The sequence below is a fragment of the Dipteris shenzhenensis genome, chromosome 20, assembly GCF_047967505.1.
Source record: "Dipteris shenzhenensis isolate YYH24624 ecotype China chromosome 20, Dip_SZ_1.0, whole genome shotgun sequence".
Classification (NCBI taxonomy): domain Eukaryota; kingdom Viridiplantae; phylum Streptophyta; class Polypodiopsida; order Gleicheniales; family Dipteridaceae; genus Dipteris; species Dipteris shenzhenensis.
In genome coordinates this window covers 28870915-28897670 of record NC_141615.1, presented here as the reverse complement: position 1 = coordinate 28897670, position 26756 = coordinate 28870915, and the positions used below count along the sequence as shown (strand labels likewise).

At 45.7% G+C, this 26756-nt stretch overlaps 1 protein-coding gene across 1 annotated transcript in view; it reads left to right on the top strand.

Moving 5' to 3' along the window:
* ATATH8 (Protein kinase superfamily protein) overlaps window positions 1–26756 on the top strand; it is a 108651-nt gene that overhangs the window by 25530 nt on the left and 56365 nt on the right. Inside the window, exons 4-9 of the mRNA XM_087391264.1 lie at window positions 2489–2664; window positions 17320–17488; window positions 17720–17772; window positions 17894–18037; window positions 18170–18274; window positions 18479–18604. Coding sequence (XP_087247390.1) covers window positions 2489–2664; window positions 17320–17488; window positions 17720–17772; window positions 17894–18037; window positions 18170–18274; window positions 18479–18604 — 773 coding nt within the window. The remainder of the gene's footprint in view (window positions 1–2488; window positions 2665–17319; window positions 17489–17719; window positions 17773–17893; window positions 18038–18169; window positions 18275–18478; window positions 18605–26756) is intronic.

Genomic DNA, 26756 nt, shown 5'->3' with positions numbered 1-26756 from the left:
CTTTGAGCTTATGCCATTTCTCGGAATGATATGGATATTTGGACATCTTCTGCATAATGCACATAAATACTGTTCTGGTGTAGTCACCAATGAAAGTAACCAAATACTTAAATAACGTTGTTAGCATCTTGCAATACCCTTGTAAACCAACCTTAGCAGATCATGTGCCCTGGTTCCTCCTGTCATAGATCATAGTGATCACACATGGATCCTTGCTCTAAGATACTAGGGAGGTTCTCTTAGATCTCAGGAGAGTAGTCACAATTCTTGTGTCACTCCGAATGGGCTTGAAACAGGCACCAAAAAGGGATCTACAACAACTTTGGGTTCCTCCCAAGGCAGCACAAATCACACGTCTTCTCTTTTTTGCTTACCTAGAGATTAAAATTGTCCACAAAAGAGAAGCATGGTCTTGAACCAGTGCTAGCCTTCATCATGGCTGAGTCTGCCCTTCACCTCCGGAGTGCTGACAGAAACTCAGTACAAAGACTTTGTATAAACGGATGCTCAAGTATGTGTGGGTGTGTGGATTTGTATGTGTGAGAGCATATTTTTATACTATGGTCTACCCCCATTGTTGGGTGCTGATGACGTCAGTGGGGATATCATAGTAGCTAGTCCTTGCTATGGGTGATGGAGTTAATGGTTTTCAACCTTATGAGTGACTATCATGAGATTGAAACTGCACTATGTTGTGTTTTAAGAGGACGAGTTTGGGAATGTTCTTGGATTCATCTAGGCATATGCTTCTGTCGTATTAGCGGACATGCAAATTTCACCTTGTGAAGTTTTCGTCCAAGTTGCGGCCTGCTGGTATTGCGATAATTCTTTCTATCTCAAATCGTGCGTTGCCCTATCAGCTAGATTTCGATTTAGATGCTCGTTTGGGAGAGACTAAAATGAAATCGTTTAGACTTCACAAGCAGTTGTAGCTTGAATGAAGAGATTTGGACTACTTTTTGATTTAGTGCTAGCCTTCGTCATGGCTGAGTTTGCCCTTCACCTCTGGAGTGCTGACAGAAACTCAGTACGAAGATTTTGAAAAAAAGGATGCTCAAGTATGTGTGGGTGTGTGGATTTGTATGTGAGTCACCGTGAGACAGTTCCTCACCTCTTATGGTCTTGCCCACACTCTCGCATATTGATCACTCATGTTTCCCATTTGCTGCGGCTTCGGTTTCCCTCTATCCGATTTGGGAAACTCTTCTGGATGTTTGGATGCTTCTCATCTCAGAGGTCTCCATTCCTCCTCTTCTTTCACTGGACTCGCTTTTGGGTACTATGGACCATTTGGACATAGAGACTGCATTCCAGGATGGGTCAACAGTTTTCTCAGACATATATTTAATTCAGAATGTCTCTCAAGCAATCCTTATATGATAGTTTTGCTGCAAGAGACTTGGATGCTACTAGCCTTGAAGTGTTTTCTCACTGTTTTTGAGTTCTTTCATTGGGCTCTCCTTTGGAGTCAAATGTCATGTACATTGATTTTATGTTAATATAGTCATCTGCTTTCACCAAAAAAAAAAAAAGAGAGTATACTTTTATACTATGGTCTACACCCACTGTTGGGCGTTGATGACGTCAGTGGGGATGTCATAGTAGCTAGTCCCTGCTATGCGTGGAGTTTATGGTTTTCAATCTTATGAGTGACTATCGTGAGATTGAAACTGCACTATGTTGTGTTTTTAGAGGATGAGTTTGGGAATGTTCCTGGATTCATCTAGGTATAGGTATATGGTCTTGAACCAGTGACTAGGTGAAGGACTCGCATAATAACTTGCATGCAATAAGAAGAATTTGAAGGTAACACAACATGGTGCTCTGTAATCAGTGTCTCCACAGGCAATGCACAGTATATTAAAGTATACATGTCAAGGAATGGGCAGACAAGCCCCGAAGGGACAAAGCATCCTCATGTCCTGGTGCTCATATTTATTTGCATGCATCAGTTTGCTATCTTGGTGCACTGGTCAGCACACACAGATACTTCCTGCTGATTTGGTTGGGACATTTGAGGGCCTGTACAGGCCCCTTTCATCATGGGTGGACAATTCTTGGTCTTCTATGGGGATATACCTTGAAGTATCCCTCTATACAAGCCTTGATATACTTTACCCTTGTATATTTTCAACCCGAAGGAGAGTCCCTCATCCCAGCCATAAAAGATGCTTGTACAAATTCAATTTGTAGGGCTTTAACTTCAGCCTCAAAGACCCTTTATGGATGAATAAGCATATGTAGTAATCTGACTTACAGTGCTTGAATTTACAGTACAATGTTGTGTCCGTGCCATGTGAAAGAATCTGTCAGTTAGTCTAAGAATATGTTTTCTTTAAAATATGTCTGTTTGCTCAATTTATCAGATTTTCTAAGAACACTTTTCTTTTGAAAAGTGTAATCGAGGGAAAACTACGGCTATGAAAAATAATGCTTTCAGAGGATTTGGTCCCGATATGTTGATGACGTATCTATGATCTCTTTCCAGATTTGTCAGGTTTGGAGCTTTTGGCTGCTGATGCAAAGTTTTTAAAAGGGCATATTAACAATACTATAGGCTGGTTTATGGCTTGGCGCATCCCATTGAAACAGTCATATGAACCGGAGATGATTGCAGATTATTTTAACAGGCGACCTCACGTCTTGTTATTTCGGATCCTTCAGGTAAAAAAGCAGTGAGAATGCTCTAATCAACTGCAGGCACGTTCTGTTGTACCTCTGCTTTGAGGCGATGATTTTTCTAGTTGAGATGAGGGGGGTGTTAAGTTTAATGCTGTAACCTATCGGTATGTATTGTATACATACTTGGAAGTCACGATGAGCGTCTATGTGTATGAAATATTTTATTTTTTATATGTATGGACTTGCTCCTCTCTCTCTCTCTCTCTCTCACTCATGGAGAAATCAAAGATACAGAATCTCTGACCGATGAGTCCTCTTTTTTTCAGCAAATCATAGGATCCTTCATAAATAAAATACATGACAGATCTGCCTTTTATGTAGGGTACAGTTTGTTGCTCCACAAGGAGCCTACCGTTGCTACTCTGTGTTGTGAAGTAGGTAAAGGGTAGCCTTCACAGCTACTGTAGAGTGTGTTTGGCTTTGCAAGTTACCTGTTGGAAAATCATTGATGCTGATAAGCTTAATGGTATGATGTCTACTGCTACTCAGTCAAAAGCCAAGGAAAAAGTTTCTAATGATGGTTGGCAATCCCCAAAAAAACGAGCTATGTTTAGGAAGACCCTTCCACCTTGCACTTGAATTGGTACATACTCGTGCTGAGAATTCTGGTATAGGCATTACTTGGGCTGAAGTGACTGAGCATCATATTTTATTCCCGGAAGATGATGTTGCTCTTTTTTTTGCCCACTCAACATGATGTGGTGTCACACCAGGTCATATGATGGATCGTTAAGTGGACATGCAGTCTTGAATGTCTTTGCTGGGAGATAGCATCTGTAAATATTGGTAAATGTGCTAGAACAAATAAAATGCTTGACTTATAATGTGCAAGGGTTATGCGGCATATGAAAATGGAAACTTATATGGACGTATGTTAATAAATTTCAGCCTGACATAGTCGCTCTGCAAGCATAACCAGCATGCATATGCAAGCTGTATGGGGCATTTTGTTGGATATGATATTTTTTATGGGGGACATCAGGCTTTCTTGTGCCACGTGCTTCAGTTTGTTGTGGCTTTCAATGATCGAGAAGATAGATGGATTGTCATGCAATGCCTTATACATGGGGAGATATTTGAGTTTGCCTTTGGATATGGTCCGCAATCTTCGCATCTAGAGCATCGATATGGCATGCAATGGAGTAGTATCTGTGGAGACATCATGCTTTTACTTGTGGGGATTGTAATAATGCTCCATAGCAAGGGGATAATACCTTTGGTCATACGCATATCTTGGCTTCCGAGTGTGACTCAGCTACTGCTTCGGCTGAGCCTTGCATACCTATGGCAAGAAGCACAAGCCTTGATGCGGGGTTATACTTTTCAGCGTAATGCACAATCAACTTGTTAATGTGTACCAAGATGATGCATTTACTTGCCACTTGTGGGTGGACTATGCAAATCTACACTCGGATCATTCTCCACTTTGGTTAAAGCTATCTTTCCATGAGATGCAAAATGATAGACAGGCTGATCAAAGGCTTTTTATTGTAAATAATACTTATTTGCAGCATGAGGCGTATAAGGATGTGGTTTGTTTGCACCTCTTTGGGCATAGAGTCTGATAGATGTTGAATAATCTTGGTTTGTGCTTTTTTTTTCAAAGAAAGGAACCTTCTATTAATGCTTGAAAGCTTTCAAACAAGACAGCAGCCCCGAAGGTGCTGAGTATGGAAAAAAACGGGAAAGGCTGAAAGAAAGAACCGGCCTGCTCCAGAGAAACCCAGCTCACTGCCTAGGGGATCTTTGGCACTGGGGCTAAGAGCCAAGTGGGGGGACTATACAACCAACGAATCCCTCCCAGGGTGAAGATGTAGAAAACTCGTGCAGGCCAAGCCTTGCAGAAACGAGCATGCCTCTCGATAGTCGCCTTGGAGACTGGAGTCCCACGCTCCTAGGTGGACCGTAGTGTGTATATGATGTCCTGCCAGATGGTGACTAGGGTAGCCGAGGGTGGAACCGGGTGCTCACCCATCACAAGAATGCAATGAGCCACCCAAATGTTCCATGCCGTGATGCTGGCTACCACCTCCCAAACGCTGTCCTCCCTAGGAGGAGCTAGGTTGTCAGGAGGGATTGCCTCGTGGAGTGCTATCCTCTGGATGCTCTGATCCTGTATCCGGTAGGCTGGAGAGATCTCATCAATATGAAACGCATGTCCTCCCTCTGTCAACCAGGCCACCATCCCCCACGTATAGTCTTTCTGAAAAGACTGCATACGTGTCATGATCTAGAGGGCTCCCATCCAAACTCGCTGCGTTGCGACAGCTCGAGAGGCAGTGCGGGATAGTCTCCAGGACACCATTGGAGCAACAATGGCACTGTCCCTCCACTCGTGTCTGCTCCACAACCATGGTCCGATGGGCAAGCCTCCGTGGGCGGCCAGGCATAAGAAGTATGAAATCTTCTTCGGCTGCAAACTGGACCACAACCGCGTCCAAAACCTGGAGCGAACATCCCGAGGCACTCTCTGGGTCAACCAATGCCTCTCCCTGGAGAGGGTCCACCTCGATGAGTCCATCTGAAGCCTCCTGCCAATCTGTGTGGTGTAGGAAAAGAAGGGCACCTCATCCACCTGCTCGGCTAGGCCGCCCTTGGAGGGCCAAAACCACTCTCCCGGATCCCATTGGACCTCCCTTAGGGGTCTATCCTCCCACAGCCAAAGGCGCCGTCTAGGGCGTCCTGCTTTGAGATACTGGGAGGGGTCAATGTGCCACTCCTTCCCCAAACGTCCCACTACTTTGATCATCTGCCAGTGAATCCCATCAAGACTCCCATCGATCTCGGGGTCTCTCTCAGTGAGTGGCTGAAGCAGGCCTCGAGGTCCTACACGGAAGAAGCCGGGGTGTGTGCTGCCTCGCTACATCAACATCCTCAAGGGAACACCAGTACGGGAAAATTGCCCCAACCATTTGCTGCCTCTCCATATGCGAAGTCCTTCCCACCAAGACTCAGGAATGGCTAAGTTAATCTTGCACATCCGCTGCCCTACCTCTTGCAGATGCGCTAGGGTGTCAAGCCTTGCCTCTGCCTCCATGGGTAATTTGCTCCAACGGCCAAAGGACCCTGCTGGACGACTGTCCCACTGTGCCCAACCAATGTGAGTCCGCTGTCCGAGCATACGTCCCTCCTGATCTCTGATCTCTGGGTGCCACATAAGGGGCTGACGCTCAAACTCCTCTCTGCATCTGGGCAGAGCACGAACGAGACCCCCTGCTAGTCTCTGCCAGGCCCTCCTCATCAAGGGGGAACCCTTCCTCGTAAGGGGGGTCTTTGAGAAGATCCATATGTGTGAAGGTTGCCACTGTCCCCTAGTGCATGGGGTGTTCCTTAGAAGCCCTCGTTGTAAGAGGAGTTTCCAAGGCTCTGCACTTGGGGTGAGGCCATGAACCACCAACTTGCCCAAGAGGGCTCTCTGCTCTGCATCTCCGGATCAATGATACCGAAGCCTCCCAGTGCCTGCATCATGATCACCGTCTGCGAAGCTACTTGGGCTCTAGTGTTCCTCTTGCCGTCCGAACCTGCCCAAAGGAAGTTCCGTACCAACTGTCGGAGCTGCCCAATGCATCCTCCGTGAAAGCACTAGCAGGAGGCGATATACCAGGCCGTGGCAAGGACTTGGTTTGCCACTAAGGCGCGACCTAGTAGAGACAGTTTGGCCGAGCTCCAGTAGAGAAGCTTGCGCCGAACACTCTCAAGGACCGGGGCGATCTGTTGCTCTGCTGTAATGCCAATACCAACCTAGCATCCGAGGTATCTCGTTGTCTGGCCCCGTGGTATATGAAGCCAAAGTCACTCCCCCACTCATAGATCTTCTGTGTCTCCTCAAAGCCTATGAAGAAACCTATGGATTTTGTCCAGTTGATCCGTGCACTCGAGGCCTCATAGTAGATAGTCAGGGCGCCCCTGACTCTCTCCAGACTCATTGTGGTGCCCTCAACATACAAGGCCGTGCCATCTGCAAACTCGGAGTCAAGTAGCTCCTCCTCCTGTCTGATTGGGAGCCTCAACCCTGTGAGGCCCGCCACCTGTGATCTCAAGTAGTAGCCCAAAGCCTTCGCCACAAACAAGAAGAGGAAGGGAGCGAGTGGGCAGCCCTGGCGGATCGAGCGAGAGCAAAGGCCTCGTCCGTGTGTCCTCCGATAAGCATCTGACTAGAGATCCCTGCAGAGAGCGTTGAAACTCCTCTGACCCATCTGTTTGAGAAACCCAATCTCTGCATAGTACCCTCTAGGAGGGACCACTCCACCTTGTCGTAGGCCTTCTCAAAATACAAGAGGACGGCCAGCGGCTGTGGCTCCTCCCTGGACCAATCCAGTGCCTCCTAGAATGTGAAGATGTTGTCCAAGATGCTGCGCTCCTGGACGAACCCAGTCTGTGTGTCATGAATGATGTCGGCAAGATGGGGCCGTAATTGCAAACTCAAGGCCTTGGCGAGGATCTTGTATGCAGTATCAAGCAGAGTGATCGGTCTCCACTGTCGGATGTCTGATCTATCTCCCCCGGGATCAAACAAATCCATCCCTTGCCCAAGGACCGAGGGAGAGGGCCTGTCTCAAAAATCTCCTGGCAAGCTAAACAGAAAGGGGTGGAGATAATCTCCCAGAAGTTCTGGAAGAAGGCTGGAGTCAAGCCATCCTCACCCAGACACTTCTGGGTCGGGAGAGCCTTAAGGACTTCCTAGAGCTCCTCATCTGTGAAAGGCTCCTTAAGTCTGCTGCATAAATCCTGCGAGACTACTGTCAGAACGTAATTTCAGACTACATCTCGGGCCACAAGACCAGCTGGGGTCATCCATTCCGTCTGAAAGAGCTGGCTGTAAAAACCCGTGGTTAGGTCTAGAATCTCTAGCGAGTCAGTGTGCATGATGCCCTGCGAATCTTGGAGACACTGCAGCTGTGTGCCTGCCGATCGGGGCCCAGTGGTATGAAAGAACTGCTTCGTCATCCTGTCCTCTTGTTGCACCCATCGGGCCCGGGAGGAGTGGTAGGAGAACTCAACCCGTTGAATCTCCATGTCCTGACACTCAAGGCGAGCGCTCTCAAATTTGTCGTTAAGCCACTCAGAACCTTGGTCCTGCTCCCTGAGCCGCTCGATGGAGGCAAGGTCTCTCCTCAAAGCCCGCTCACGCTCCTAAAGGATCCTCCTCCGCCTAAGGGCGTGAGCCTACAACTCCTCACTGCTCCTTCGAATCGCATCGGCCACCCACGCAGCCCAGCCCTGGCACGGTGTCATCTCTGACTGCTCCCAAATCCTTGCCATGACCTATTGGATCTCCTCGTCGTGCAAGAGGTCCTTTGGAATGCGGACCCCCTTCTGGGGGAGACCTCGGCGGGGCTGATCCAAGTGAAGTACTACTGGAGAGTGGTCTGACATTGTGATACCTGCCAAAATCTTGATAGAGCCGCCTCTGTGTAGTGCCCAGTCCCCAACATAGAAACGATCTAGTCTCAAGCAATCCATGGTGTCTCCTCTATCCAAAGGAGAAGAGGAGGCTGCCCGGTGTCCTATTGAAATCTGGCTCTCTCCACGGGTCTCTGCCATTGATCATGAAAATGAATTGCTCCGAGGTTCTACGCTCTACTACTGGCATCTCAGAGAAAGAGGCACCGCCCTGCTTGTCTTCCCCGAACTCCAGGTTGTTGAAGCCACCTCCAACAATCCAGGAGTCTACATCCGGAAGACACTTTGACAGCGTCCTCCAAAAGGTTGGGCTGTGCTATCTACACGTTGGGGCATACACGTTCAGGATCCCAATCCTGGACTCTCCCGTCCGAACTCCCATCCAAACTGCTGTCCTGGAATGAGCTCGCCCTGATCGTAGAGCTCTGGAGCCAAAGACTGTGAGACTGAGATGCAGACCCCTCCGCTCCGTCGTACTGCAGGGGACCAATCCTCTGGACCTCTCCTTGGGAGAAGGTGATGACGCCGTTTGATGTCTGAGGCTGAAAACATGTGCTCCTGAATCAAAAGGATGTCCACTGCCCGCCCTACCACTGCCCTTTGCAACTCCTGTCGGAGTATCAGATATTGCGGTTGGCTACGAACACGGTCGTGGAGCCCGTACACGTTTCAACTCACTATGGTCCAGCTCATGAGGACGGGGGTGTCAAGAACAAGGCTTCCTTGTGATTGGGTGCGTGTTCCACAAACAATGCCTTATGTGACTTTGTCGGGGGTTTGGAGGGTGAATAGTCCGTGTCTGTGCAGCGACGTACTGGCTTAATACCGATCTTCCATGCCCACTTCATCATGAAGGACACTTCCACCCCGAACAGCTCTGCACACTTCTGGAGGGGCCAGAATTATGCCTACTCCACCTTTGCCTCCAGTGGCAATCTCATAACTCCTACCGTCAAACCATACACCGGCTCCTCGCGTGTGAAGCTCAGCTGAAAGTTCACCTCCGCACCATGGGCGTGCCAAAGGTCTAGTCCCTGTGGCCCCATCTACTGGTCCATCATGCGTGATATCTGATCTCCCATAATAGCATCGAACACCTTTGGGGACCACTTCTCCAACCCTGTGGAGGCAAATCTGGAATCTCCAAATGGGGTGTGTCTGAGATCCCACTGTATTGATCAAACCCTCCTTCCGGGGCTGAAGGACCATGAGCGTTACCTCTAGTGGTAGAGGATATGAGTCCGGAATCTCCAGATAGTTCTAGGGTCCTAACCTTCAGAAGTCCTGTGGTAAGGGACGCCCAGGCTAGAGGTTGGGAGCTGTTGACCGAGCAGACGAGCCCCGTCCCTTAGGATCCCTCCCTGAACGGCCGGTTGTTGCGAGCAGAAGGGGGCGCCATCTTTCCCTTACCTTCTGGTAGGGGTGTCGAGGCAGAAGAACTTGCTGCAGAGGGAGAGGGGGGCGGCGGGGGTAGGGGCGCGGGGGGCGGAGGGAGGGGGCGGGCGGTGAGAGTGATCAAAGCAGGGTAAGCTAGGGGCGGGGGGAACCCTAGAGGGGAAGGAGGAGGGTGAAAGGAAGAGGGGGAGGGGGAGGACGACCGCGGGCCCCCTTGCCGATCAGGCTCGTCGGGGCTCTGGATCTGCTCCTTTGCAGCCACTGTCGGGCTAGCGTCCGCGGTTTCCGCCATCGCCGCATTTGGAGCTCCTAGGGCTCGCTGTTGCTGCAAGGGTGAGTGCGGAGACTGAACCTCCGAAGTGGGAGGATCGTTTGGATGGGCGGTGGCCCCTGTCGCCGCTGGGGGAGGTGGCTCTTGCTATTCCTCCTTCGAGGCCTCTTGGTCAACCCTGTCCCTCTCTCTGCGATTGGCCCTCTGCCTGTAGCGCTTGCGGGCCTGTTTGCTTGGTTTCTTTTTCTTTTTAACCTGGGTCTAGTCCCCTTTTAAGGGGGTAACCCATGGGATCTGAGACTCCTGAAGCTCCTGCCTGAGAGAGCGTTGGACTCGGGCCTGCTGACTCTGCTTGCTCTGCGGGGGTTGGGGGGAGGCACTTGGCCAATGCCAAGCGAGCAATCTCTGGCAAGGTGACCCATCAGTCTGCAACGGAGACATTGGCCTGGTAACCCATAAATCTCCACTCGCTGGCGAAGTGTACCTCCTTTAAGGGTCTCTAGAAGAATCAACTCGAGGAGGGACTCTGGGCTATCAACCACCAGTCTGATCTTGGGAACCCTGTCATTTGCTACCACCATTGCGGCCAAATCTAGCGGAGACTCGAGCACTGTGCCAAATGCCTGACCAATGGAGGGGAGGATGGCTCTGTACTTCTTTGGGAGCCCTGGGAAGTGAAGCGTAACCGGGAAACGGGAAATATGGTGTGTCATGTCCATGTCCTCCACTGTAAAGCCATGGTACCACGGAAAGAGGTACACCAGATGCGGGCCAAGGAGGATGGGGCTCTGCTCCACTAGTGTCAAGGCTGTATCGGGGGAGCTCAGCTGGATGAGGAAAACACCTCTCCCATAGATGGTGACCTCTTGAATGTGGTCGCCCTCTAGTGCCAAGCTCGCATGGATCCACTCTCACACTTGTCGCCTTGTGGGTGTGAGGTCCACAATTGTGCCCACAATCGCCTTGTTCTGAAGGGACTGAACTGCTTGCTGAACCTATTGTTTGTCGGCTGGAGAAAGGACCTTAACGGCTGTGGGATTCGAGGGTGTTGCCATAGAGCCCCTCTGGCCAGACCAAAGGTTTCCACCAAGATCCTCTTCCTTTTGACAAACACGAATGCTCCTGTTGCTGGTAAAGAAAGGAGGGAAAAGGGGAGGTGGGGCGAGGGGGAATGGACAATGCGGGAGGGCGGAGGCGAAGAAGGTGGAAGAAAGGGAGAAGCGGAGGGGGGGGGGATTAAGAAGTAGCGGGGGGGGGGGGAGGGGGTCAGGAGGAGGGCGGAAGGAAGCCGGGGGGGGGGGGCGAAAAAAGGTGGGGAGGCGGGGATGAAGGAGTGAAGGGGCGAGAGGGCGGTGAAAAGAAGGCGGGGGAGAGAAGGAGGAGTTGAGCGGGGAGGTGGAGCGGAAGGCGGAAGGGGAGGCGCAGGCGGGGGAGGCGTCGGGAGGAGGGCGGAGAGGCAGCGGGGCGGAGTGGTGGCCTAGGTGGAGGGGAGGCGAGGCGGAATGGCAGCCGAGGCGGGGGTGGGGGTGAGGGGTGAGGCGATGAGGAGGTGGAGGGGAGGCTAGAGGCGGGGTGGCGATGGCGGGCAGCGGGAGCAGCGCCCTTCCGTGGTGATGGTGCTATGGTTTGCGCTTATCACTCGTATGCAGTGTGTAATTCATGAATATGGGAATAATTACATGCACCATCTTAGGGAGGATGTTACCAAGGCTGAAAACATCTGTCCGGTTTTGAGAGAGACAAGTCGCTTGGAATTTATCTCCTATGGAGCTCTTGCTCATTTATGTTAGGCATGATCGTAGAAAAACTGAGCGATGGGAAACCGAGGCTAGGCCAATAGATTTTTCAGATAAGGGCTGCTCCTTTAAGGAAGTTTTCAAAAGCCTGCACCATAAAAAGACGATGTGAAAACTTTTGTCGGGTTAAAGATGTTGATGGTAATTGGACCACCTTAAGGGGACAATTAGCCCAGGCTTGTGTGAGCCACCATGCCAAACAATTCGGGCATGTTGCTTTCTTGTCACAAGATGTATTATCGACGACATGACGATTCTTTGGCATGTGTGTCCAATTATGTCCCATGAACAGGCCATGCAGATTGAGGCACCTTTTAAAGAGCGAGAATTGAGAGATGCAATATTGTCATGCGACAAATGGAAGTCTCTGGATTGGGATGGTTTCACTGTACAGATTTTCCTTGAATATTGGGATGTCCTTTCACCTAGATTGCTACATATAATCAATTATGCATGGGAAACTCAGCACATACCTCCTAGTTGGATAAAAGGGTTGGTAACATTATTCTCTCTTTTGTTGATTGATGGCCCATGACACTTATGGGTTGGTAAAACTATTCTCTCTTTTGTTGATTGAAGGCCCATAACACTTATGAAGCTTGTTGTTATGATGGTGGTCAACCGTATCAAAGGTTTCCTGCACGAGTATGGATTCGTATCCCGTAGACATATTATGGGTAACATTGCTAATGCTTATATTGGGATAGAATATGCAAACTACAATCAACAAGATGTTCTCTTGTTACAAGTGGATATCGCCAAAGCTCTTGACACTATGCGATGGGATTCATCTCGCAGACTATGCAATTGCGAGGGTTTGGGAAAAAGATGCAGCACATTATTTATTGTCTGTATTATGATAGTAAAGCTGTTGGCATTCTCTCTTGGAATCTATCTTCGTCGTTCAGTTGTCAAGGATGCCCTATCAGTGGATTGTTATACGCAATAGCTACTCATCCGATGCTTCTTTACATGGATCACCTTGTTGCTACAAGTAGCTTGCATGGAATAGAGATGCATGGAGGGAGGTTGATGATGCATGGAATAGAGATGCATGGAGGGAGGTTGATGATGCACAAGCAGATGCTGATGACTCTTTCTTCACTCCCAAGAACACAGAGAGAGATCTTTCTCGCATGCTTTATCGTTGTATGGTTTGGCAGCTGGCCTGCAGGTGAATTTAGAAGAATCTAAGCTTCTACCACTGCATGCAAAGGACTAGCATCACATTCTATGGCCTTGGGAGAATGTAATCAGTTACTTATCATCAGCAAATTGATTGGGTCCTCACCAAGATGAAAAAGAAGTTCGAATATTGGAAGTTAGCCACTCGACCATTACATGTCCGATTCCACATAGTCAGGTCAATCTTGGTTGCATGTATACAATTCTTTTGCCCTTGATGATGTTTGCCAGGCAAGACATCAATTGGTATATGTCTACTATATTGGAGGCTTTCTGCCTGTTGTAGCATGGTCGTAAGGGCCTGAGGTTATTTTCCTTAGAATACCTCTACTCCTAAGGATGCATGGGGGAAGAAATATTCTTAAATATTCACTTATACATTTTGGCTCACAAAGGAAAAATGATGCTCGAGTTTATGCAAGGGGATCAGCCAAGGGTTGTCATGGTGCGTTGCTTGACTTGTCATTTTAACCACTGATGCATTTGGCCATTGGTGGCCAACTCACTGGGATTTTCTTTTTGGCCATATTGATGGCAAGGTTAAGGGATGCCCTTTGGTGACCTGCTTGCTTTCCGATTGGATGTACATATTCTCTCATCTTAAATGGCATGGTTGGGATGCTCTTGATGGTACTCGTTGCGTGCAGAGGGTAAACATTGGTTGACGGTGTTTGCACATCCATTGGCCATGCAGGAGCCCAGACGCTCGTATTTTCTTTGGTTGAAAGGGATCCACACTGTGAGAGATGTGCTTAATGGTGCAGGTACTGTGCTGCCTTTTCTTGCAATAGTCAGGCAATTTGGCTTGGGACAACATTATAGATCCCTTTGGTATATACTATCGCAGATGCTCCATGACTTTCACTTAGTTTCCCATCTTGAGCTCACACGTCGTCTCAAAGACTGCGCTCCTCTGGAGATGATTCTGGCTGTCATCTGTTATTGCTGGCTGATATAACAGTTGCTAAGATTTTAATGCTGCCCCCTTGGTTTTCAGCTAATGCAGATGGTGTTTGGTCTATGGCATGTAATGGATCGTGGTGGTAGAAAGATTGCAACACCTTTGGGATTGCAAACTTCCCTTCGCCAATAGGTTTTCTTGTGTGGTCTTCCATCTTGGCACGTTGTCATATTACTCCTGCTACTTTTTATAGATGTATGGCCCCAAAAGAGTCCATGGCCCATCTCTTTTGGCATTGCCTTGTGACTCGTGAGTTCTTAGTTTTATTGCAGCATATTCTACGGGCACGTTTGCCTAGTGCTTCCTTCGGTTAGCTCTTCTGGTTATTTGGGATCCACACTGCTAGGTAGGGATATGATCTTTTTTTCACTTGGGTTTGCTATTTGGCACTTTGGACTCTATGGAAAGAGAGAAACCACACAGTCTTTGGTGATCCCTCCCTAGCCAAGTTTCATTTCTTCCGTGTGTCTCTACGGCCATCGTTATTTGACTGTCTGTGTGCCCATGATCTGAATTATCCTGCATACTTGTCCTGTAATGCCATCTCTTGATGTTGTAGTTGCATGTTCCCTTCCTGTGTAATAAATACAAATAGACTTCAAAAAAATTGTGTGTTTGTTTGCATGGGCGAGCATTGATGCCTTGCTGCCCTAGAGATAGCATCCTCCTAAGCAATGTATCATCTTGCTTCTCCAGCTCCTTCTTGCCCTTGACTTGTAAGTTTATCATCTCATCAAGTGTCTCTCGCAGTATGCCAGCCATGTGAACCAGGAATTTAAGATCAACACAACTAAACTGAGCTTTTCAAAACCCCCTTCTTCCCTTGTTTCGTTGTTTTTGTCCTTTGTTCTTTTGCTCATTTTACTTTTTTTTTTTTTGCTTGGGCACTGATGACGACATAAGTGTTGCTTTGCTTGCTAAGTATCTTTTTTTTTTCCATTAAAGTTTTTGTTTACCTCTATTTTTTGTTCTCTTTCGTTTTCTCTTTTATTTCCAGTGTAAATTTTTGGTCTTTAGAACAACAACAAATCTAAATTTGTATGATTGGACATATTCTAGTCTTACAAATGTACATTTTTTTTTGGTAGTTTGGATGTATTCCAATCTTATGAAGGTATATAAGCTCTCAAATTGACTCCCATCTCCTCAATTGTGGCTTGTTAGAATAAGATTGGCTTGTGTCTTACTTGAGAGGGTCATAGATTAGTCCAAAGACATGCTCATATTGTATGTCTGGATATGATGAGGCAATCGATGAAGTTATGGTAGACTCTGGTGCCAAGGTGGCCTAGTTCCTAGCTTGTCTTGGGATCCACTAGGCATGGAGTGTCTTTTTGGGCCCATACAGGGACTCAGCTCGCTTGTTGACTAAACAGCCAATAGGATCAGCTTGACCTAGGGGCAACCGATTAGACCAATTGGCTTGATTATCCAGTTAGGGCAGGACTTCTTGGTGTTTTAAACTATATGTATAGCCCATGCTACTCCACATGACCTATGAACTAAAGCTCAAAAGGAAGAGGGTGCCCCAAAGGGAGTACTTGCATATAATTTAGCGATGTCCTCTTGGCTGTTTGAAATTTTTTTTGGCATTCCAATTTCATTACTCATGTCAGTCCTTGTTTTTTAGGGAAGATAGTGTCTTGGTGCAGACCTTGCTTCTCTTACACAAGAGGGCACACATATTGACTTGGGAAGGCACTTGCATAAGGCTAGCTGCTACTCCTGTGGGAAGAGGTGATTGCTCATCATGTACTTCAAATATCCTTGGTTTATATATTCTTGTTGAGTGGGCTAGGGGTCTCTATCCTTTGGTTTGCCTTTTTTGTGTCATTTTGTTTGGTGGTGTATCTGCAAGGACAAGTTCTATCTGCAAGCATGGATTTTCCCACTAGTTCCATCTATGCAAGCAATGGTGTGATGGGGAAATCCAGTCTAAGCAACATCAAAGTGTAAATTTGTTCTGCCAATGCACGTGGCACACCATCTAGCTTTATTGATGTGAGGAACTGGTCTACATTTCGATGTTCATGATGTGGTTGGCAGGGGCCTGCATTGCATCCTGTAGCATTTGCTTCACGGTGTCATTGTTGCTGTGTGGCACCTTCTTTACGATGTCAGCATGGTATCCTGGTAGCCTGCCTATGCTATCAGGATACCATGCAACATGATAGGTGTTGTGACTTGCCTACGTTGGATGCTGGATGGTTGTTTATGTGGCAAGCATGTATGGTGTCTTATTGACAGCTTGTATAGTTGGTGAAACAATCCTTCTGTCTAATGATGTGTCATTGAGGTGCCTGGGGTAATAGGTGGAGAGCTTCAAGTTGTGCTTCGTGGAGGCAAGCCTCTTAGTTTGAAGTTGAGAAAGCATTCTTCCGCAAGCTGCTTGGGCGCTGAATCTCTTGGCTTATGGGCAGTGCAATTGTGGTGGTGGCCTTGGACAGCATAGATTGCTTATGACATGGACCCATGGGTGAGCTTGGCCCTTGGCAGACACCACCTTAAGAGGGTTTTAATAAGGTATTTGGCGTTTGTGGAGTGTCTTATTTGCAGATGAACCCCCTCTTCAAATTGCTGTTAATCCCCTCTTCAAATTGCTCATAGTGGTCCATTGTATTGTAGTGCAGGTGGCTTTTCTTATACCATGTTTTTGATGAAGTTCCTACCACTGATATGGATTAAAATGTTTAAGATACCCCATGTGGATAGGAAATAGGTTGAAGATGAAGAGCATAGGTGAGGTTGAGGAAGGTGTATAGGGCCTGTGAAGGAGCTGTGATATCAATGTAAAAAAGAGATAGGGTGGATTTTGAGTAGGAGATGCTAAAGTAGTTAGAGAGGGAGAAAGAGAGGTCAATGAGTTGGAGTGAGAGAGCGGGGTGTATGGGTGGAGTGAGTCAAGGCGGTGGAAACAAGGGAGCAGAGTGCTATCTATCGTAACCCTTGTAGCTTTCGCTGGGCCTTAATCAAGTCTAATCTATCATTTATTACAATAATAAGTGTGAAGACCTGTGACAAGAATGTATGATCATGAATGTGTGGGTGTATGCCATATGCATGCATGTGTGAGACATCTGCAGCCCATAGTTGGGCGGTAATGATATTGGTGGAATGTCATAGTAGTAAGTTTAACACTTCATTGCCACTCCTGCTTTTAGTTGATGAATTCTTGCATGTTTCTGGGTATACGTAGATCTATGTGAACTCATGTGCATGTATGTAAGACATGGGAACTCACTTCTCTACACCATGCCTTTACATATGCATGCAGATTTCTATGTTATCAGTGGTAGGCATGTATCAAGAAAAAGAGAAAGAAAGAAAGGACAGAACAATTATAAGGGGGATGATATGATATGGTTCTATTAAAGCCCACCGTGAGAGAGAGAAACAAACAGATACACGAAGCGCTTATGCCTTCATATATGGCTTTTGAAAGTGTATGTGAACATATACAGCTTGATAATTTGCAAATCTTTTTGGCACTAAGATTGGCACAGCCCTTTAAATGATAAAATATTACCTCTGTATGTTCAAGTTTTTCCTTGGCAATTGTTTTCCTTGTCCTTGTTCCAGTGTTTCATAATATTATAGCTGATCTCATTTGGTGACTATGATCTAAGGTGTCTGCAGTATTTGGATATGTCATCATCCGGATAGAGAGTGAAAAGGTTCTGAAAGGGATTACAGGATTCACGAAGCAGATTCCAGGTGATGAAGAGCATGCAGGAATAAAAGGAGCAGAATTGATCAAGGAGGCTTTGGTGAAGCTTGGACCCTCTTTCATCAAAGGTCACTTGGCTGTGCTCATAAAAGATTTAAACTTCCAGGCTTCCCCATAATTCTTCGTAACAGAGGGAATAATTGTGAACTTGCGCTTTGACAGAAACTCCTGGAACCCACCAACATGTTTTCTCTGCATGATACAAAATGGAAACCTCTCTTTTTGGACCTTTTTGAAGACTTTTTTTGAATAGGGGGTTTGGTTACATTATTCCTCTAAATTTGTGTTTGGATTTTCAGTTGGGCAGTCTCTTTCAACCAGACCAGACTTAGTGGGACAAGACATGGCCAAGGTATGCCTGCTAGAATTGTACCTATTACAGTAGAATGGTGTAACTGTTGAAAAGCTTCATACAATAATTTTGAGGAATGTCCCGTGTGGAATCCTGTTTTGATAAAGGTTTCTGTCTTCAGATATTGGCAGAATTGCAGGATACCTTGCCTCCCTTTCCAACACCACAGGCTGTGTCTATCATTGAGAAGGAACTTGGGAGACCTCTCAATGAGATTTTCTCTCATCTTTCAGAGACTCCTGTAGCAGCTGCCTCATTTGGTCAGGTACTATAAGGAAGCATATGGAGGACAGTATCTAGGTTGCTTAGCATGTAGGTTGGAGGTTGTGCCTTATTAGAGCAGCTTTATTAGAGGATTGCACATGTAAACTAATCTGTCTCTCTGCTTTCTTTGCAGGTTTACAAAGGGCTAACACTCGATGGTCAGGAGGTTGCTGTGAAAGTGCAACGTCCCAACCTTTTACACTCAATTGCAATTGACATCTATATTCTTCGTTTGGGGGTGAGTGATCCCTGACATGAACAATGACATGCCAGGTGTCAAAGGTGTCAGGCATACTGAATATTCCACTTTCTGCATTACATGGGAAAAATTTCTTTAGCTTTTGTTTGAGGGACTGCAATGCTACATCTCTCTGAGAAGGTCTAGTCATCATCTATGTGGATCCTTTGCCTTATGTTGGGTATGTGGAATTCTTATGTACAGCTGGCAGCACTTCGTGAAATTGCAAAGAGGAGGAGTGATCTTAAACTGTATGCTGATGAACTAGGGCAAGGCTTCTTTGGCGAGCTTGATTACATAAGTGAAGCTGAAAATGCTGCAGAATTCCAGGTCTTTTTCTTTTTGTCAAATAATGCACTGTTGTCCATACTGGACTGAAGATAAAAGGCTGGGTCAAAAACTTAGCATTGTTCTTATTATCACATTTTGACACTGTCTTATAGAAGGGCTGAATTTTGGAATGTCTGGTGGGTTGGGATTAGTATGTCTTTCAAACAGGGTTGAATAGTTGACAGAGCTTCCTCATGCAGATGCCGTGGCTACTGGACATGCATAGTTTTTATGTTAATTTCTACATAACATTTTAGGCTAGCAATGTAGCTTTTCTCAGTAAATTGCTATTACAAACATACAGACGCTCCAACATGTCAACTCACACCACGTATTGGATCTTCTTTTTGGTAAAATCCATACCCCCCCGCCCCCCCCGACCTCCCCTTCCAGAATGTTAATTTCTATTATGACTAAAAATTCAAAAATCCAAGGAAATCTTGTGAGAGTCTCATACAAAATCATGCAGAAATGAGGTGGTAACCGAATCCGAGACTGGAAATGCCATGAAGGCCGCTCTGTGGTGGGTATGTGAAGAATAAACCATGGGCCCACTCTCTCATGAAAGAAGCGCTTCTGGAAACTGCGGTGCATGAGAGCTCTAAACCCTACCGTAAGTATTCATAAGAGTGTGAATAATGTCCTGCCAGATAACTGAGAGTGATTGAAAAGTTTGCTGCCATCTATAGCGTTTTGCATCTGGATCTCCATATCTGCCATGCAATGAGACTGGCAATAGTCTCCCAGACTGAATCTACAGAAGGAGAGCAAGGTCTATGCATAGATACTGGTGCTGTGTCTATGGTGGTAAGCTGAGGGACTCCTCTGTGGATCGAAATGGTCCTATCGGGATTTAATTTTCTCCCTCGTACAACACCTAGGGATCTGACGTGGTGAGCTAACCCACAGAACCTAAAGTGATGTAGCAAGTTCCTCTCCTCATCTTGGCAAGCATATGCGCAATGCGCTGCCAGATCCTATTGGCCTCTGTGCAACCCCAGACGCAATGCTGAATGAACTCTAATGCTGTGAAGTACCATGGGCAAATGACATTTGTGTTGGAGAGCTAGAAGGTCATGGAAATCTGTCAGGGCCTCTAGAGTTGGTTTCAAACGTGATGCCAAAGGTCTCCCAATGTGTTCTCTAGGTAGTTATCTGCAGCAGGCTTCGAATCTGGGCTCATATAACATTCTCAACTGTGTGGTCGAAGAAAGAGAGTGTCCTATGGGGATATACTGCATCAATTCATCGCCACTAACTCCCATTGAATCATTCAAAATCCAATTTACTAGAACATAAGCCTCTCTCAATAAGTTTCTCCAAAGTTAATGGAAAATCAGTAAAATGGCTTGAAGAAATAACTTAACCTTTGAGACATCAGTCAGAGAAGTCTTACAAGCCACTGCAATGAATCTACGTTTCTTAGGATTTTTATGAAACTTTGAGGTTGCACAGAGATAAGGAAGACTTGGGTTGGAAGTGAACCCAAGAGTTACAAAGGTTTTGACGTTTAAAATTCAAATTCTTTTGAGGTATAGAACGACTAGCTTACATCTTTGCTGCAGAGTTAACCTCTCATAGTAGAGATTGCAATTTGCAAATAAAACTTTGTTCTCTTTTCCACTCAGCTTAGAGTCAGATTCTCACTCAAGGTGGTAGAGGGTATGGATTCAGATATCTAGATCCATCTAGAAGCCTGCCCTCAGGTCTCCCTTCTTTATCTTTACATATATGAGGGGATGACTCATTTTGAACGCTCATAGAAACAGATTATTGGACCTCATCGTCCCATCACAAATGACGAGGTGCTTCTCCATCGTGAGCTTGAGGATGACACCTCCATATCTTACATTGCAGTTGTTAAAGCTTTGGGATTTCGGCTTAGGGTATGTTTAGGATCCTTGGAAGTAGAATCGAAATCCAAAGTGGGGAGCTTTAAAGATTTGTTCTATTTTTGGAGTTCATCTACTTGTTTAATTTTGTTTAGTTTTGCTACTTATGTACATACGTGTGCGTGTGCGTGTGTGGTGTGTGTGTGTAGGGCAGAGGCCTGGACATTGAGGTGGAAATGCAGATGTAGACAGCCCGTTAGTTGCTGTACATACTTGTCCCATAACTGTAAATATGCTTGATCATCTGAAGTGTGTTACTCTCAATGTATAGGGAATGTGTGATGGTCGCAAATGGAAACTGGTCTGAATGTATATCAGGCAATTGCAGCCTGATATAGTTGCTTTGCAAGAGCATAATCAGCATATGTATGCTGGTCAGATAGGCCATTTTGCTGGTTATGATATCTTCTATGCTGGAGAGCACTCCTTTTCTGGTATGCTTTTTTGGTAAAGCACGACCTTCAACCTGTTGTGGCTCTCAATGATCGCTATGGTAGATGGATTATTGTTCAATGCCTTGTTCAAGGGGAAATTTTTGAATTTGCATCGGTTTATGCTCCCCAATCCTCTCGTGATAGAGCTTTGATCTGGGCTGCCATGCATACTTATCCATGGCGACAACATGCCTTCATTTATGGTGACTTTAATAATGCCCCTCAATCGGGTGACAACACCTCAGGCTACACTCATATGTTGGCTTCTGAAACACAGGCATGGTTTGATTTTTTGCTTCAGTTGCGCCTGGTTGATCTATGGAAGGAATTACAGCCCATGCTTCTGGGCTATACCTTTCAGCATAATGCTCAATCTTCTTATCGGGCACGCTTGGACAGATGGTATTAGGTTGATCCACAGCATTGTGATGCCTTTACTTGTCAAATTTGGGTTGATCATGCTTTCACACATTCTGATCATGCTCCTCTTTGGTTGAGGCTTTCCTTGCCTTGCCGAAGGCTTTTGCTGATTAATAATAGTTATCTGGAGCATGCTGATTTTAAAGCCTTGGTCTCTGATGCTATTCAGCCTCTCTCTCGTCAGATACACGTTGGTTTAGATTATGCATGGCAGGCTTTTGTTGCTCAGATGCAAGCAGTTATTCGAGATTATGGCAAATCCTATATGCAAGCCACAAGGGAGACTGTAGCACATGCCAAATTTACTTGTCAGAGTTTGACTGAGCTTGCTCATCTTCGCCCTTTGTCTTCAAAGGAAAGCATGCTTTATGTCAGGCTCAATTCTCTCTTCAATCCAATGATCGCAGAAAGCTTGCTAAATGGGAAACCCGATCTAGACAACGGGCTTTTTTGGATAAAGGTTGCTCTTTCAAAAGAAAATTTTTAAGAGTTTACACTACAAAAGACAGGCTGCTAATATCTGTCAGATCCGGATGCCTGATGGTTCTTGGTCAACATCTCGTTCAAAGCTTGCTGATTTATGTGTGCATCACTTCTCCACTCATTTTGGGCATGTGGATACTCTTTCTCCTCGGGTGGTGTCTGCATGTCAGCTTCTTTTGCAGCATCTTCATCCAATTCTGTCTGATGCTCAGGCTTTGGAACTTGAACATCCCTTCACTAAAAGGGAATTGTCTGATGCACTGAGATCTTGTGGCAGATGGAAATCTCCAGGATGGGATGGTCTCACTGTTGAATTCTTTCTTGCATTCTGGGATCTTTTTAAATTCACATTGCTGCAAATGGTAAATACAACATGGCAAAATCAGCAGATGTCTGTATCATGGAAAAAGGGTCTTCTTAAGCTGATTCCAAAGAAGTAGCTATGTGATTCACTTGGTGATCGGAGGCCAACCACGCTCATGCCAGTCATTTACAAGATCATTGCCAAAATGGTGGTTGATCGGATTAAAGGTTATTTGCATGATGGGTTGCATCCCTCCCAATATGGCTTTGTTCCACGTCGCCATATCACAGATAACATTGCCAATGCTTATATTGGGATTGAATATGCCAAATACACGCAGTAGGATGTTGTACTCTGCAGGTAGATATTGCAAAAGCCTTTGACACAGTTCAATGGGATTTCATCTCGCAAACTATGCGAGCTTTGGGGTTTGGACAAAAAATGCAGTAGGTTATTTGCTGGCTTTACAGAGATAGCAATGTGGCTTGCATTCTTTCTGGGGATATCTCTGATGAGTGGACTCTTTGTTGTTCGGTCCGCCAGGGATGTCCTCTCAGTGCTTTATTGTATGCCATTGCTACTCATCCTATACTGCAATATATTGATCATCTTGTGGCTAGAGGATCACTTCATGGCTTGGAATTGGATGCTAATCGCAGCATGGTTGCTGAAGCTTATGCTGATGATTTTTTCTTTACCCCGAAGAATACGCCCCATGATCTTGGTGCCTTGATCCAGGCCCTCTCTATTTATGGTTTGGCAGCTGGTCTTCATGTTAATTTTCAGAAGTCTAAGCTGCTCCCTTTGCATTCCAAAGACTAACATAGTCTATTATGGCCCGGGGATATCATTCCACCCACTCAGTTTGTTCGTAATCTTGGTTACCCTTTGGGGCGGGAGCTCACTCGCCGACAACAAACTGATTGGGTTTTGGCTAAGCTTCGGAAAAGCTTGAGTATTGGAAACTGGCAACCTGGCCTTTGCACGTTCCTCTTCGAATAGTGTAGTCCATTCTTGTGGCATATAGTCAATTTTACTTGCCATTGATCATGTTCACTAAGGAAGATCTTACATCTTTCATGTCTGTCTTTAGGGAAATCTTCTGGCAATCCAAACATGGCAGAAAAAGTTTCAGGTTGCTTTCAATGCATCACATTTGTTCTCCCAAGATGCATGGTGGATTGAACATCATGGATATTCATGTGCATATTCTTGCCCACAGGGGAAAAATGTTGCTATAATTTCTGCAAGGTGATCAGCCTTGGGCTCTTATGATTAGGACTCTGGTCACTCATATCAGTATTTCTGCGGTTGGTCATTGGCAACTCGATCAATGGGATTTCTTTTTTGGCTGCACTGATGGTACTTTGCCTGGCTTCCCTTTTGTCTCCCACTTGCTTCTTGACTAGAAGCATGTTCTTTCTCATCTGGAATGGAATGGACAGCAATCTTTGCTTGGGAATTCTTTGAGAGCTGAAAGCATTCACTGGTTGAAAGTCTTTCAGCCTCCCTTGGCTCTACAGGACCTCGACGTTCCTACTTTGTCTCGTTTAGAGGCATCACCTCGGTTGTTGATGTTATAGATGATGCTGGTACTGTGCTCCCCTTTTCTCTAGCAACCCTACATATGGATTGGGCTCTCATTATCGTCCTTTGTGGCAACAAATTACTTCTATGCTTTCGCCTTTTGTTCCGATTTCTCCTTTGGAACTCCAGGACCGGTTGTAAGATTGGACTTTGACTTCTCCAGGGTCCTCTTCTCGTCCTTTGAGGCTATCTTATATTACTGTACCTACATTGTATAAAATCCTTTTGCCTCAACCTTGGGTTTCAGAGAGAGTTGCTTCTGTTTGGCGAATGCATCACCCAGCCAAGTGGTGGAGGAAAAGATTACAGCAACTTTGGGCCTATAAAGTACGGCTTCGGCAACAGGTTTTCTTTTGGCGAGTTCTTTTGGGAGTGTTTCCATCTAGATAGCTATTAGCTCATCGACACATTGCTCCTGCACTTTGCCACAATTATTCTGCTTCTTCGGAGACTGTGTCTCTCTTGTTTTGGCATTGTCCGTGCTCTCGTGAGTTTTTTTATCTGCTTCGACAGCGCTTGCGAGTGAGATTCCCATCTGTTCCGTTTGGGAAGTTCTTCTGGCTGTTTGGGTTTCATCCATTTAGACTGGAGTTTCATCTTTTCTTCGTTTGGGTTCGCTACTAGGCACTATGCACTTTATGGACATATAGGAATTGTAAAGTCTTTGGTGATCCCACTTTCTCTCTGTTTGGCTTTTTTAGGCGTTCTCTACAACAATCTTTCTTTGATTGCTTGTAGACCCGTTGCATAGATCATGAGGTCTTTTTGGCATATACTGAAATTTTCAGTTGATGTAATTGTAGCACCTTATTTTGAGGTTGCTACTCATATAATATAATCAATCAAAGATTTCACAAAAAAAAAAAAGTGTTTGGTGTGTGTGTGGAGAGAGTGGAGTGATGGAGCCTGACGTGTCTCTCCCTGGCGCCGTTCTGTCCCTTTCACTTGTTCAGCCTGTACAATCTCTGTCTGATCAGTTTTCGCCCATGCCCATACAGTTTATGCCACCTGTACAGTTTGCGCCTATAAAATCTATGCCGTTGCCGTTCGTTCAATCTACAGTACAAGTGTTCGTGCAGTTTACGCCGCTCGTAACGTCTACGCTTGTACATGATTCGCCCTGTTTTGCTCGACCTGTTTCAATGCCCTTTTCTTTCTCTCTCCATTGGATGTTGACCTAGAGATTCGTTGCTATAATCGCAAACGTCATGGTATCTCTCAGTCCTCCGTTCCCCAAGACAAGATGCCTAAGTGTTCTGCTTTGGCTTTTCCTCCTCTTGTTTTTTAGAAGGATCTCCTTGGTTGCTTGTGTTTTGAATCTATTCAAAGTAATTCTTCTTAGGGTTTTCTACTTTCTCGTGCCCTTTCCTTCCAACTAATTCTGTCCAGCCTTTCTCAAGCCCAACAGTTGGGGGTTTGTCTGTATTTCATGGGTAGAGTAATGACAGTTCGTGCTTTGCATGCTTGGTCTGAATTTGCAGTTAATGCTGGTAAAATTTCTTCTTTTATCTTTCTGGGAAAGGGTTTCTATTATGCTCACTGTACATAAATTGAGACAGTTTTTCAAATTGGCGAGCATGGGAGGAGTTCGTGGTGCAGGTTATTTGGCAATGGTGATGCCTTGGGATCCTCTTTTTGATCCGGCACAGTCTCTGCTTCGACAATGTCTAGTGTGGGTTTCACTGAAGGATTTGCCAGCTCCTTTTCTTCTGCATATACATTCTCTGGCAGCCCTTCTTGGTAGAGTGTTTTTTATCCCTAAGAGGGATTTTTTGGTCACTAGCAGAGATGTTCATGTTTGTGTGATGTGGGATATGGAGCAGCCTATTCCTGCATGCTTGGATGTGGATTTGGGTTTGGCTCAGCCTTTTCAGATTCGTCTGTAATTTTCTTCTTTTCCAAATGCTTGCTATAAATGCAGACAACTGGGTCATTTTGCACGGGACTGCACTTCTACTCCAGCTCTAGGTACCTCAGTTCCTTCCGGCAACCGGTTTTTCTTCTTATGGGATATAGGTAGTCAAGCAATCTTCCAAACTAGTAAGATATGGAAGCGGGTTAAAGATGTTTTAGCGCCAGATTGTTCTCAGGTTAATCCCTTTGTTGTTAAAGAAGCTCAGGATCAGTCTATTATTGAGCATACTCAGCATACTTCTCTTCAAGATATGGAATTACATGTTGAAGAGGGGCTTAAACAAGATGATGCACATGGTACATCTCAGGCTGATGCACAGGGTGAAGCTGTAATAATGTGTCATGATTTATCAGCTGCAGCTCCTATGTCAGAGTGTGTAGATGTTACTCAAGTCCCTATGCCTGTGCCAGAGTCTCTTTCTGTTCAGGATGTAGATGTTCCTTTTTCATTGGATTCTTTCATCCTTGGTTGAGATAGGTTTTTGACCCTGTGGTTCAAAAATTCAGGCTGCCAGCTTATATCGAGAAGAATCACAAGGGGAAAAAACAGCTTTGTTTTATTGACGGTGATGTCACTCCGTTGCATCACTTTTTGCAAGTCAATAGTCTTAAAATGGAGGATGTGTTGTTAGATCCTCCTCCAAATGATATGTAAATTTTATCTTGGTAGCCTCATGAGTATTTCTCTCTGAGGCTTGCTTGTAAATTTGATCTTTGTACTCAATGGTGGGTTTTCACCTGATTTGAGGTTTCACACAAAGAAATATAAGATTTCACAAAAAAAAAGGTGTGTGTGTGTGTTGTCGCTACGCGCATTTCATGGGAGATCTTCCTGCGACCTAGCTATACATGTTCTTTCACTTTTTAAAGCTCTCTTGTACTAGCTGTTCTTTGCTGGAGCAGCTATCGCATGTTTTCTTTTCAACGTCTTAGCGTAAGCTGTCTTACTTTGAAACAGCTATGAATGTATATTCTTCTTAATAGAAAGTTATTTTACCACAACAAGGAAAAAAGTGAGTGTTGTCGCTATTGGGCTTTATGGTCATTATCTCATTGTTGGAAGTGATTGCGACCTGTTCCAGGGATGTTCCAGGTGTTTCTAGGCTGTCCAAGCTGCT